Consider the following 12,824-nt stretch of genomic DNA (forward strand, 5'->3'; position numbering starts at 1 on the left):
CACCCTTGTCCCATGGTATCTATTTCTATCAAAATACTGCAGTACTTTTACTGCTGTGCAACACCAGAAAGCAGAAATTAGAAATGCAGTCAATCAAATGAAGTTAAACCATAGACAGTATGATGTCCTGTGACAGAAAAAAGGTTGTTTAACTAAGTTAGTATTTTAATGGTAAAATCTCACTTGAATTGTCAAAACATTTACATGCATCAGTTTAGCAGACACTTTTATTTAAAATAGGCAGGCAGTCACATGAAAATTGTTGTAAGACACGTAGGCTACAAAAGAAAAAGCTTATAGATGAAGGTGAAACACTGAAACCAGAGACTGCTAGAAAAAATACTCAGGCATTTTTACTTGTTAATACTGTGAAAATAGTGAACTTAGACCGAAACATAATATTTTAAAACATTAAGTAACAAGTACACCTATAGCCTACTGGCTATCATTTCTCTTTTAATACCCCTCGCGATAGTACTAAAACAATAAAACGGTCGTAACGTCGCATTAGATAAATAAATAATAGGCCATGGCATTAGCCAGCCCTTAAATCAAAAACAGAATTTAAAATGACAAAGATTCTGAAAGTACTTTCTGATTTTACATTAGTAGTAATAATATATTTAGCCTCATTTATCCTCCTCGACGTTCATATTTGACAATTCCGAGAAATAGGGCGACATCTAGTGACGTTGAAAACTACAAACTAGCTGAAATTGACGTGAGTCTTAATGGAACTAAATCTATTGTGCTATTTTTACGCACTGCATAAATGATAAATAGGAAATCCAATGAATGTGTAGATCTCATTGACATCGAGGCAGTCCTGCTATCCTCCTGTACTCACAGATGTCCATTCGTTGTTCAGAGCGAAGCGGTTTTGTGTCAGCGAGGTACTTGTATGAGTCTAGAAGCCGAATAATGGCAGAATACACAGGCCGGTCCTTGAAGTTCCACATGCAGCAGTACTTTATTAAGTCATATCTGCAATATATGCCAGATAATATTAATTTGTATATGTTGTTTAAACAAGATTTTTAGGTTTTCTTAAACACTTGCAGGCCATAGAGGAGCAAGACAACTATTTACATGACCAATTTAGTTATGTTAAAAAAAATACAAAGACTTACAATGGGGCTCCACAGTTTTCTGGTCTTTTCATCCGGTAATGGGCTAAAGTGTTGGGCAGCACTTCAGACGGATCCAGGTCAGGATAGGGAGGAGACCCTTTCAAAAGAGAAGGAATGTAAATATAAGACTGATGTTTTGTTTGCTTCATATTATTTTTAATGAAAATGTTCAAAGTACATTCAAAGTAACAACTGTGTATTAATATTACCCAGGGTTATCATCTCATAAAGCAGGATTCCAAAAGACCATCTGAAAAAGTACACGTAGAAATCATCAAATCATTAGCACATTGGTCAAAGTGCAGTATTTTTTAAGGTTTCAAAATCTCCTGATAGACTCACACATCACTCCTGTCTGTTATGGGAAGCCTCATTATCCGTTCAGGCGCCTGCCATTTTACAGGCACATTGACTTCTTGTTCCTTGTCCACCATCCTCATCTGGCGGCTCTTAAAAGCCCAATCCAATCCGGACACTTTGACAGAGAGTCCTGAACCAATCAACATGTTCCGGGCTGCAACATCCCCATGAATAGTTCTGTGGTAGGAGTGTATGTAGTCCTAAGTAAAAATGAACAAATGATTTTAATGAACGTCATTTACTTGATTTATGCTCTATTAAGTTTGTTTACAAGACATAAATGACTCACCAGACCTGCTGCTACCTGTTTAGCTGCTAGATAAACAGACATCTCGGAAAACACTTGGAAGTTATCACCTGCACCGCATCTGTCCTGTTTAGAGAGAGTAAGTTGAGAAGAAAAATTAGTGATGTGACTTAACCCATGTATATTCTTTGTCAACGTACAGTAGGTGTTTTTACTTCTCGAAGACTCCAGAGGAAATGCAGGAGGTTCCCTGGAAAGCTTGCCTCCAAAACCAGATACATGGGCATCCGTCGTGTCTGACAGTATAGCATCTTCACTATATTCTTGTGTTTGCTCACTGCTGCAAGGAAGAGGCCAAAATCCACAAATTCTGTAGCCTCCGATTGATTTGACCTGTCTGAAATGAGATATATCCAACATTTCCAGTCTTTCAGTGTGACCAATCATAATTTCTTCCAATGTAAATAAACAGCATGGTGAAGCAGAACTATGGACAACAAAATGAAGAATCATTTTTTATTTAATTCTTATAAGAAGCCTTTCAGAATGATGGATTAGTGTTGTTATGTACCTTTAAGAGTTTTAATCACTACGGCAGTGGATGTGTTGTCTTCTTTTAGCTGAGCCGTGCAGATTGGCCCATAATGTCCCATCTGAAGCGGCTCAACCCCCACCAGGGTGCACAGAGCAGGCATCTCCCATAGACCCAGAGCTCCCTGTGCAGGCCGCAGGGTCCCGACGCCTGTGTCCAAGGGTACAGGCTCCCCTTCTGAAAGACAGTTGATTCAGCAGATACTATTTATCTTGATTTGCCCCCAAATACTCAGGCTATAAAAATGAACTTTATGCATCTGACATTCGAGTTCAAAGTGTTGCCTTATTTCACATACCGTTTACACTTGAAGATGAGCCGGTGATAACCTGAGCCGATGATCTTTTGGTAACGAAGCTCCATATTATCTGAGACACAACAATCAGGGTGCTGAGAGCCAGCAAGCTTGGGATAATGATGAGAGCAAATGGACCTGATCCTTCCTCATCTGTCCATTCATACAAACACAAGGCAAAATACATTTGCTGAAAAGTCATCATTATATCTGAAAACAAAGGTAAGCATTTAAAGTATGTCAGACGCAATAGTAAGTACTGAAAGAAAGGTGGACTCTTGCGTACAACCGACTGGGTCAGAGCCAGATGAGCTGTTGTATTGGGCCTGTACAGCCATAAGGGGGTCTCTTTAACATTTCCAAAACAGGCTGAATAAAAAACATTAGCAAAATCATTTGAAAAGAAAGAACATATTATTAGAGGTGAATTGCAAGCAATAATATCTAAATATCTCAACATATATTGTGAGTTTAATTCTTACCTTACTGGAATAAAGGTGGAACAGAAACTTTTAAAGAGGTTTCTGACTGCTTTTTGTTTGCTTCTTTCTGTTAGCATAAAGTTTGATTTTGACTTTCAGAGCAATGACCGTGAGGGTGACTGCCCTCCACATCAATGATTAACTTAACTATAGAACCCTTTTAACTGTTGCCAGGAGTGTGTTTTTCTGAACTGCAGATTATTTTCACTTATCATTCTCTCTTGAAGTAGGGTAAAATGACGTGAGATGCACATAAAGATGATATTTGTCTATTTGTTAATGAGAGATCAGTGGATATATTCATGTTTTTAAATTTGTGGAGGAAAAAATGTATGCTTTTATTTTGAAGTAAGATGGCTTCCCAGAATTGGCAGGCACAGAGGGCCCAGAGCAGCAAGCTAGTACTAGTGTTGTTGTTATTATTATTTTTTTAATTGAACATTTATTGTTTGTGGGGATATTATTCAATAATTCAATGAGTTAGATGTAAAACATAGGCTAATTGAGTGAATTTGTTGTATTATGTGTTATGTATGTTGCTATTATGACACATCTTCAATTAATGGGGTGTTAAATATTTAGATATTCATAGCTTTATTTGGGTGGCACAGTGGCTTCCCGGTTCGAGTCCCGGCTGTGAAGTTGGCATGTTCTCCCTGTGTCTGTCAAGTCAAGTCATATTTATTTATATAGCGCTTTTTACAATACAGTTTGTATCAAAGCAGCTTCACAGTGATAACATGAAAATAATACAAAAAATTATTTCATCATCGTCCACCTTCATCATCGTCTGTGTGGGTATCCTCCATATGTTCTGCTCTTCCCCGTAATTCAAAAATCATTCAGTAAAGGGGAATTGGAGACACTGCCTTTCTGTAGGTGAGAATGGAAAAATCATGGCCAAGAAAATTCATGGACAGTCTCACATGTGGCAAGAGATCGCCCATATAATCACCAAGAGTCGGATACAATTGAAATGGTTAATAATTGAATGAATAACTTTATATAAATGAATTGTCATAGCACAACATGTTAAATTATGCATTATCATCATACACATGCTAAACATATATCGTAATATCAAAAAATGAAATCATCTTCCCATACAGAGTGCAATTATGTACTTTAACAGAAGATGGCACTATAATACAACATCAAGCCTAGAAGAAGAGACTGGTATACAACATTATTTAATCTTTGTAAAACTAGTATTAATGCAATAAAGAAATGGCATGTTGATATTGTAAAACAACATCATACAAAAATTATGTTTATGTGCAAAAATGTGTGTAACAAGTGGTGTGAAATTACAAGGTTTATACAGCTGTTCAACAGGAACCCAGAACAATACATTTTACATTCATGGTCTTTTACATTCATTCATGGTCTTCAAACAGGGTTCAGTGAACAACTGAAGGGTATTTAAGGGGAAACCCAGGGGTCTGTGGAGTAGATTTAGATATGCCTATTTAAAACCTAATTCAAGTTTTGTTTCAAGACATTCCTAACTTTTAAATCACAAATTTTAAATATTTGATCATAAGCATTGTATAATGTAGTATGTTAATATTATTTTGTTAAGCATAGTATGTACTGTATATTAATTGTTGTAACTTATTCGTATGATCTTATTCTTATCATAAAGTGGGTTTCATCTTTATGTTCTGTTAATATATTTTCATGTGAATTACTTTTATTGTTTTTATTGTAAAGCATTTTGAGCAGCATTTTTTTTTAATTAAAGCAAATGCAAATAAATTGACGTTATTATTATTATTATGAAAATGTCATACAGTTTTACCAAAAAAAAAATCCCCTGCTTTACATTTTGGACTTACTATCTTCAAAATATATTTCATTAGGCATTTTCAATAAGACTGTGGTGAAGGGCAGCAAGTATTTTTGTTCTCAACAGTCAACAACATCTTTCAGCCCTAGAAGCATGGTAGACAGGCTTTTGAAGTTTGGTATTGTGAAATAGTATGGGAGAGCCCGCCCTCTCGCTCTCATTGGCTGCCCCGCTCTCGTCCACTCTGCACCACTGACAGTCGCTGCTGTCGTTTGGCGCAAGTAACAAGGTGAAAATCTACAAAGTTGCAAAGCTGCGCCTACAAAAATCAACGACATACGATGACAGCTCTACACAGACAACAACAAGCCGCACAAGAGGGCGTTTCTACGTGAATCAAATGTCGTGGGACGGTGGACCTAGTTAGTCGTGTACTCCCGATCCAGGTATATTGTTGTTCGTCGTTTCCCGTGAACGCGCCGGTAGCTGATGTCATTGGAACAGGTGCGCGAAACCCAAGTTAACAACAGTCCCCCTAGATCGCGAGGGATTACACACGGATGTGAGTGTTTCTACGGCGTTTACCAAGCGAGGCTGTATTCTTTTTTTTTTTATGTGCCTGGATAAAGACTGTCCTGCCTCGGGTGGTAGTTTATTGCTATTTTCGTGTCTTTTTCTCATAGAAAGCGCTTGTTTGGATCGTGAAGACGACATTTGGCGACACTTCTTGGTGAGCAGTGAGGTCTAACGTTAGCATAGATTTTAAGGCAATGAAGAGCCTGTATACCTTCGTTTGAGCTCGTGTCTCGATCCAGATGAATTTACGTGAATTTTGACTGAACCATACAGGGAATATGCTTTAAGAACCGAGCGATGCCAACTCTGAAGTTTTGAAACATTTTCTAATCTTTTTCACCGAGACATGGGAATGAAGCCGCTGTGCTTTACTGCGCTTTAAACGCTTTTTGCATAAGGAAATAACCTGTTTTTAAGAGACTCGTTTACGAAAGGGATTAATCATGTCCAAGACGCTGAAAAAGAAGAAACATTGGTCCGGTAAAGTGCAGGAATGCGCCGTTTCGTGGGGTAACGCCGGGGAGCTCAGCGCCGTGCTGGAGATACTCGGGGGAGCCGAGCAAGGAGAGTTCCCGTACCTCGGGCAGGTGTTGTCGGACGCGTTAGTGTGCCATGTCGGCAGACTACCTGGTCCCGGAGATGTGCTTCTGGAGGTGAACGGTACGCCTGTCAGCGGACTGACGAACCGAGACACCCTCGCTGTCATCCGCCACTTTCGCGAACCCCTCCGTCTGAAGACTGTAAAGCCAGGTTAGTTTGCTAACCCAATTTCTAAAACGTAACAGTTAGTGAGCTACACAACCTAAAGACAACAGTTTGTCAGTCTACAATTAGCACTAGGGTTCATTTGTAAAGCCCTAGTAAAAGCTAGTTTTTAAGACAGTGTTAAGTAGCCGTTTCGTAGGCTATTTGTAATTTTGAAAGAGGACTGCTTAATCGAATGTTAGGCTACGTATGTTATGTTATTCAGGGACTTTGGCCAGTCTCAGAAACTTTCACGCGCTGTGTGTAGTTTCATTGTTTCAGAAGTCACCTGTCGTCTCCTACCTGCTTCACGGGTGAAACTCGATTGTTTTCTTAACTGATGATTTTGATAACATAACACTATTATTTCCCCGTTTATTAATGTGAAGCCGCTGTGACTTGACTAGAAGACAAAATACAACCTGAGAGGATATGAATGGCGAAATTGATAAGCGGTTAGGGTGACATTTCAGGTAATAATAATTCCTAGGCTACTGTTATTTAGGCAGCTCTCTAGGTTTTGAGACAGACAATTTTAACCTATTAGCCTACTATATAGCCTAGGCTATTATAGGCCTATATTACGTATTCTATTACTATAGCATTTGCTTATAATTACTTAGTTGGCATTTTGATTAAATGGGACTCTCAAGGAAAAAGTGGATTTTAACGTAAGCCATTTATCACTGTTACCACAACAGGAGGAAATTGAGACTATCCATCATGAGGAAGTTTTGATACCACTATGCTTTCTGTTTGTGGGCAACCACAATGATTTCATTAATCGTGCTGCTGGTAGATAGATACTTTTACTTTCCACAGAGCCTCCCAAGGTTTATTTAAGCTGCTAAAGCCAGGTTACAAGTGTTTACAGGTGTTTGACTGTTAATCTTGTGTTTGTTGGAGAGAAATAACGAGGATCTACAAAAGGCAGCCAAGACCTTAGCTTTCAGGACAGGTTAAGATCAGAGGCCATACAATACAGACATGATTCTAACAGAATCACCATGGGTACCAGGTAATAGGAATCTAGCTTTGAATTGTGTAACATGACCTGTTTGTGGATCATATTGCAGAAACATACTAACTTCTTATCTGTAGACAGAATCTTATCTGTCTACTCCTCACCATAAGCATTCCGTTTACCATCTCATTTAAACCCTTGTCAGATTTTAAAGTCGGCATAAAATTCAAAATGGACTATCCTTTTTTTTTTCTTTTAAAAAAAAGAGAAGAGTATTACTGTAGTGTATTTATGTATGATTTATCCATGCACATCATTTTTAAATTAATGTACCCTCATTCTCTGATGGTGTTTACTAGTGTTTACAACCTGTTACTCACATAAGATCTCAGCAATAGCAAACAACGATCCAATCAATTCCCCATCAACTCCCAACATCAAGGACAAAATCAAGACCTGCCCCACATTTGTTCTTGTTCGAGAAGCCTTTCGCTTGGATATACGTCACAATAGTGAAAAAAAGATAATCGCAACTTTATGGCAACTTTAAGAGGATGTTTCATGAATAAAACCCCCGCATCATGAAAGAAGTAAAGAGTGAGCGAGTAGCCTACTCTTTTATGTTTAAGAGTGCATGACTCTTCAGTATGTCTGTGCGACTTCACGTCACCAAAAGCTGATCCAGATGCTATAGGTTTCTCAGCCATTCAGCTAGAAATTGTGTAAACTCCTTAAACATTTAAAGTAAAACATTTAGAGCTTTGAACTTGGTGTGTGTAATCCTCTTTGCCTGCAGCACAGATGTCGTCTGACTTCCCAGCTCCCCCCCTTTCACCCACTGTCCACCTCATTTAGCGTGTTAGCCTGCCTGAAGGATCACCATTTGACTCCTTTGTGCCATTATAATGCTCTTTTGGAGATGATTTTAATCATATAGCTTTATGTTGCTATGGGCACCCTCTACGTCTGTTTACTTTGGGCGTGCAAATGAAGTGGATTACCTAATATGAAAATGTAGTTCTCCTTGCGCTTCCTAATCAGTGTAAATTGGTATTAGTGAACGGGTTAGCATCAGATGTCTCTTACTGATTATTTTAACGTAGTGTGAGTTTGTTAAAGCTGCCAAAGCCTGGAGCTTTGAACTGAGTCCAAGTCTAATTGATTCAATTACTATCTTAAATCTGTGGTGTGCTGTCTGGCTTGTGACTCAGCAAGAGGACTGGACACCTGAAAGCTTGTATTCTATTAGAAATGTTTGGTTTTGCTACAGTATATGTCAGGGTGCTCAAAGACAATTTTTTAAAATGGAAAAACTAATTGTGAACTGTTTGCTTATGTATATAAAGCTGGGATGAGAAAGAGGCTGTTTTAACAGAAAAATATGAAACGCTAGGGGTGTAATAACAATACACTCATGTCATGATTCGGTTCGATACATGATACTGATCTCACAATAAGATACTCTCATGATACTTTAAACAAATAATAGTTAAAATGGTAAGTTTTTAAAAATGTTTTTTTAATCATTAACAACAATAACCTTAGATAAAACCTTGCACAGGGCAGTGGTGACACCATAGACATATTTATGATTATGTTTAGCTAAAACAGAATTAAATTGGCCACACATGCTTGCTCTCTGTCACTGACTACTTGCATTTAGTTGTAAATGTAACTCAATTACCTTAAATATGCTCAAATGTGTAACTTTCTGGGTTTACCGTGATGCGCAATTACCATATGGTAAATTAAATTTGTCTAAACTTTAATTTTGGGTGAACTACACACTTGCATGATTAGTCATTATATCGTCAATGATTTTAAGTAACATTTTTACAGTTTAATTAATCGGGATTGGATATTTCATGCTCTTTTGGCGTCTCATTACTAATTTGAAAAAGTAATATTTAAAAAACACTAATAATATAATAACACTCTTAGATGTAATTTTTAGCGGTTCTCAAAGTAAACCCATTTTTCATACTGTACAGTATACTGTTGTGATGTTTAAATTCACTTGACTTGAAGCATTTAAAAGTATTAATTTTAGTTGGTAGTTTTATTATTTGTTTGGATAAAATAGTTTAGAATTGTACTTTTTTATATTGGCTAATATAACATTTTAATGTTGGTGTATGCCTAATTTTATATTGAATTCTCAAGAAAGAGGATCTGAGTTTCTTGCCGCTCAGTGGCCATGTGTATGTGTGTGTGTGGCTGCAGTGTTTTCTCTCTGTCCCTCAGTTTATGTTTAATTCATACCATCTCAATCATTGATGAGGAGTCCATAGAAGAGGCCAGCTCAAGAAGGATCAGATGGTACCAGGAGACCATTTAGCCTTAAATTCTAGCTGCAAGTAACACTGGCTGAGTGCTCGACACAGCTGATATGAAGCTCAAGGGCCTTCATCCTTTGGCTGGGCTCAACAAGACTTATAGGCCACAAATTGTGGAGCATAACTAACGTTATGGGCAAGTGTTGCTCAAGACAGTAAGAAACAATGTAAAGAAACAGCAGAAGGAAGGAAAATTTGAATATTTTTCCTTTCTCAAACAAGTCATTTGTGAAGGGTCTAAAGTTAGCCAGCATAGTTTGCCATGTGTCGGTGAGTTTTACAGAGCCTTCTCTCAATCAGCTGTGTCCTTTCCTGACCAGTGGACTTGTGGCTCATGCTCATCTTTTCCAGTCTTATCTGTTCCAAGGTGTGAAGCTTCTTGGCCTCCCACATATTCAGTCTAACCTGTCATGTCCTCCTCCGTTTTTCCTGTTTTTCACCCCCACACCTTTTCTGCCAACACACACTCAGACATGCATTTGAGTCCTAAAGTCTGAGACCACACTAAAAATATGATTTAAACCTAAAAATGTTTAGAATTTTGAAGAATTTAAAATGTTATGGCATAATATGAATAATAAATCTTTAACATTCTGCACTTTAGCATAGATCAGAGGTATTCAATTAAAGCTCCAAGAGGTCCAGCCTCCATATTTCCATCCCAGCGAAGGTCCAGGCAATTTCTTTTTATTTTTTGGATTAGTTATACATTTCCATGTGGACAGCAGTAGTACTTTGTAAAAGTAAAAAGCCCTAAATAGTCAAAAATGTTATCAAGGATAATGATATTGGGACCAAAGCAGAGGTATCTCAAACATAATATAAATTGATATGTGTTTAAAGCTAAAATGGTGCAATACATAATGCACTATGTCATATTATGTCTTCTCGGCTTGTATGGAACCAATAACTGTCTGCTATTAGGTGACCCCTGGTTTAGACTTTTATCACTAACCAAATAAGCTAGTTTGTAATATTTTGTGAAAAATGTGTAAACAAAAAAAAAGTCTATTAGTGGCCTTTGACTTTTGGACCAAATAGTATTTTACTTTAACAGATGCCAATTTGCCAGATAGATACACAAGTAAACATTTTCAATATTGAACAAATTTCAAGGTGTAAATCATCTCTGAGCAGAAAATCGTCAGATCTGCTATGAATTTCATAACCATAATTTTGCACTGCCGTCATACATCCGGACCAGATGAAGGAATTTTTATTTTTTTTGTCGTACATCTGTGAAATTGTGCTCAAAAGCCATTGTCTGAGTGTGGCCTTGATTGACCGCAATGGTGCAATTTCCACACATTGTGTTAATGTGCGAGCGGAGGAAGGGTGAGGGAGTGTATCATTACTGACTCACAGGCTGACTTACATTAGTCCTCCTGTCATGATGCTGTAGGGCATTATGAAGCACTGATTGTTTTGAGACTCATACTGTGTTTTGGGTTTGTTATCATGGCAAAGTTTTTCATATTAATCTTGTCATTACTTACATATTCTTCCAAGTCATGACAATGGAACAACTGTCTCATTTTATTAGATCGTAGAACTTTATTTTCAGCGTGTTATATTTTTCTAGGATGTGTGCTGTAGTGTCTCCCCTTTTTTCAGCAGTGTGAGGTAAATCTGTTTTGTTCTCCGCCAGTTGATTACAGTAGTTTATGGAGTAGACAGGGGTTATATCAGCTTTGTGAAACAGGGAGGTAGCTTTAATGTGGTTTCCTTTAATATGTTCGCAGCTTATGAGCGGTCTGTCACAAGCAGCAGCTCTGGTCATATAACTGTACTTGACATACATCTATAAAACTGTACCACAGCTGCTTTAACATTCTGTTCAAGTCTGTTCATCTCTCTGAGGGCCTCGGGCTCGTTGCTTAGTCACCAAACAACATTCATGCAATTTTTTTTATGTAAACACCCTCAGTCCTTTCCCTAAAGTTTCATTCGGTGTTAGAATAAGAAATACATTTTTTCAGTAGTAATCATCTCTAGTGGCTGTTACATAGATTTGACAGGAGCAGAATGCATTTCCTCTCCCATACTCATTTTATCCTCCCTTCAAACCCGCTTTTTTATCAGTCGGTCTTGTTATTAAAAGTGTGTTTGCATGTTTCAACCTGCCTCAGAGAAATAAATAAAACCGTTTCTCTGTTGGCAACACTCACATTCTAGTGTGGCTCTTCACAATTTGAGGAAGTTTAATTTTCAGGATGATTTCTGTTAATTTGCAGAGATGAGAGATGTTTAATTGTGCTATGCTGTCATGTTGTATAGTGCAAAAAGTTCTTAATGTGAACATGTGTCCAATTTTCCAGATAAAATATGCAAAATTCTTTGTGATAAATGATAAATGTAGGCTACTTGAAGAAATGCTGCATAAGGACTGTCAGAGACTGTATCTTTAAAAGAAATGCATTTTATCTTACTGTTCTGGGAGGTTTTTCCCACTGATTTTAAATCTATATAAATAAATAGATAAATAAAATAAAATATAAATTATGTAATATAAAATATATGCCAGTGCAATAAGACAAAATACATTAAATGTTGGATAAAGAACTTTTCTATTCAAGATACTATCTTGAAAACTGAAATTTGTCATTGTTTGCTCACCTTCTGTAAAAAAAAACAAAAAAAAAAACATTTCTTCCGTGGAACACAAATAAAAATTTTGGAAGAAAACGTTTTTTGTCCATTTAATGACAAAATTTACCCCATTGACTTTGACTTTGCAAAAAAACAAAAAACAAAAAAAACCTCCCACTGGGCTTTTCCAGGTTAAAAAATGCCATGAGGGTGAATAGCCTAATTGTTAACAGATTTGTCATTTTTGGGTGAAATATCCCTTTAGCTTATGTATTGTTGCTATTAAATAATAGGTATTTCATTTATTTTAGATATTTTCAATTGAAAAAGAGTCAAAAAAGACTAATTAAACTCATTAAGAAGTAATTGTTTGCAGTAGTAAGAGATATTACCACCCCACTGAGAGGAATTCAACAGGAAAAGTCAACCTGTAGGCTGCCAACAAGTAATTGATTGCAACATTCATGAAGTGAAACATCATTTGTTAAATTACCACTCCATAGTTACATTTTTAGTAATGCCTTGCAGATTCAATTGCTCCCCACATCATTCCCTTTGAAAGAGAAGCACAGCTAAAGTATTTTTTTGGGGGTCATCTCCTCTGTACACCTCCCGTCTGGAATAATTCCCAAATCTGCTCACACACCCCCAGCTTCCCATGCATGAGGGGGATGGGTGCGGCAGAGCCCAAGATAGGAGCATCTGCTTGGAATATTAAAG

The 12,824-nt window shown here is 37.3% G+C and overlaps 2 protein-coding genes across 6 annotated transcripts in view; one reads left to right on the forward strand and one right to left on the reverse strand.

Annotated features, from left to right (window-relative positions):
• Positions 1-109: 109 nt before the first annotated feature.
• On the reverse strand, positions 110-3,242 carry LOC306985305 (tyrosine-protein kinase STYK1). 4 transcript variants are annotated; one of them, XM_079587400.1, is made up of 10 exons: positions 3,107-3,242; positions 2,911-2,993; positions 2,628-2,777; positions 2,309-2,506; positions 1,953-2,134; positions 1,780-1,863; positions 1,473-1,690; positions 1,340-1,380; positions 1,131-1,227; positions 110-984 (listed from the first exon to the last, which is right to left on the reverse strand). In XM_079587400.1, exons 2-10 carry the CDS (start codon positions 2,960-2,962, stop codon positions 807-809), a joined length of 1,200 nt encoding a protein of 399 aa, XP_079443526.1. In that variant the 5' UTR covers positions 2,963-2,993; positions 3,107-3,242; the 3' UTR covers positions 110-806. The 4 variants fall into 4 exon arrangements, with proteins under 4 accessions (XP_079443526.1, XP_079443524.1, XP_079443525.1 ...); XM_079587399.1 differs by having other exon boundaries at positions 204-984; positions 1,938-2,134; positions 3,107-3,199; XM_079587398.1 differs by having other exon boundaries at positions 144-984; positions 2,628-3,201.
• A 1,904-nt stretch (positions 3,243-5,146) lies between these two features.
• magi3a (membrane associated guanylate kinase, WW and PDZ domain containing 3a) overlaps positions 5,147-12,824 on the forward strand; it is a 131,633-nt gene continuing 123,955 nt past the window's right edge. The window contains exons 1-2 of one of the 2 annotated variants that reach the window (XM_079587380.1): positions 5,160-5,457; positions 5,579-6,221. In XM_079587380.1, coding sequence (XP_079443506.1) covers positions 5,915-6,221 — 307 coding nt within the window. In that variant the 5' untranslated portion in view covers positions 5,160-5,457; positions 5,579-5,914. Of the gene's footprint in view, positions 6,222-12,824 lie in introns of both variants that reach the window. The other variant, XM_079587379.1, reaches the window with a different exon arrangement.

The sequence above is a fragment of the Phoxinus phoxinus genome, assembly GCF_949152265.1.
Source record: "Phoxinus phoxinus genome assembly, chromosome: 18".
In the NCBI taxonomy this organism is placed as follows: Eukaryota; Metazoa; Chordata; class Actinopteri; order Cypriniformes; family Leuciscidae; genus Phoxinus; species Phoxinus phoxinus.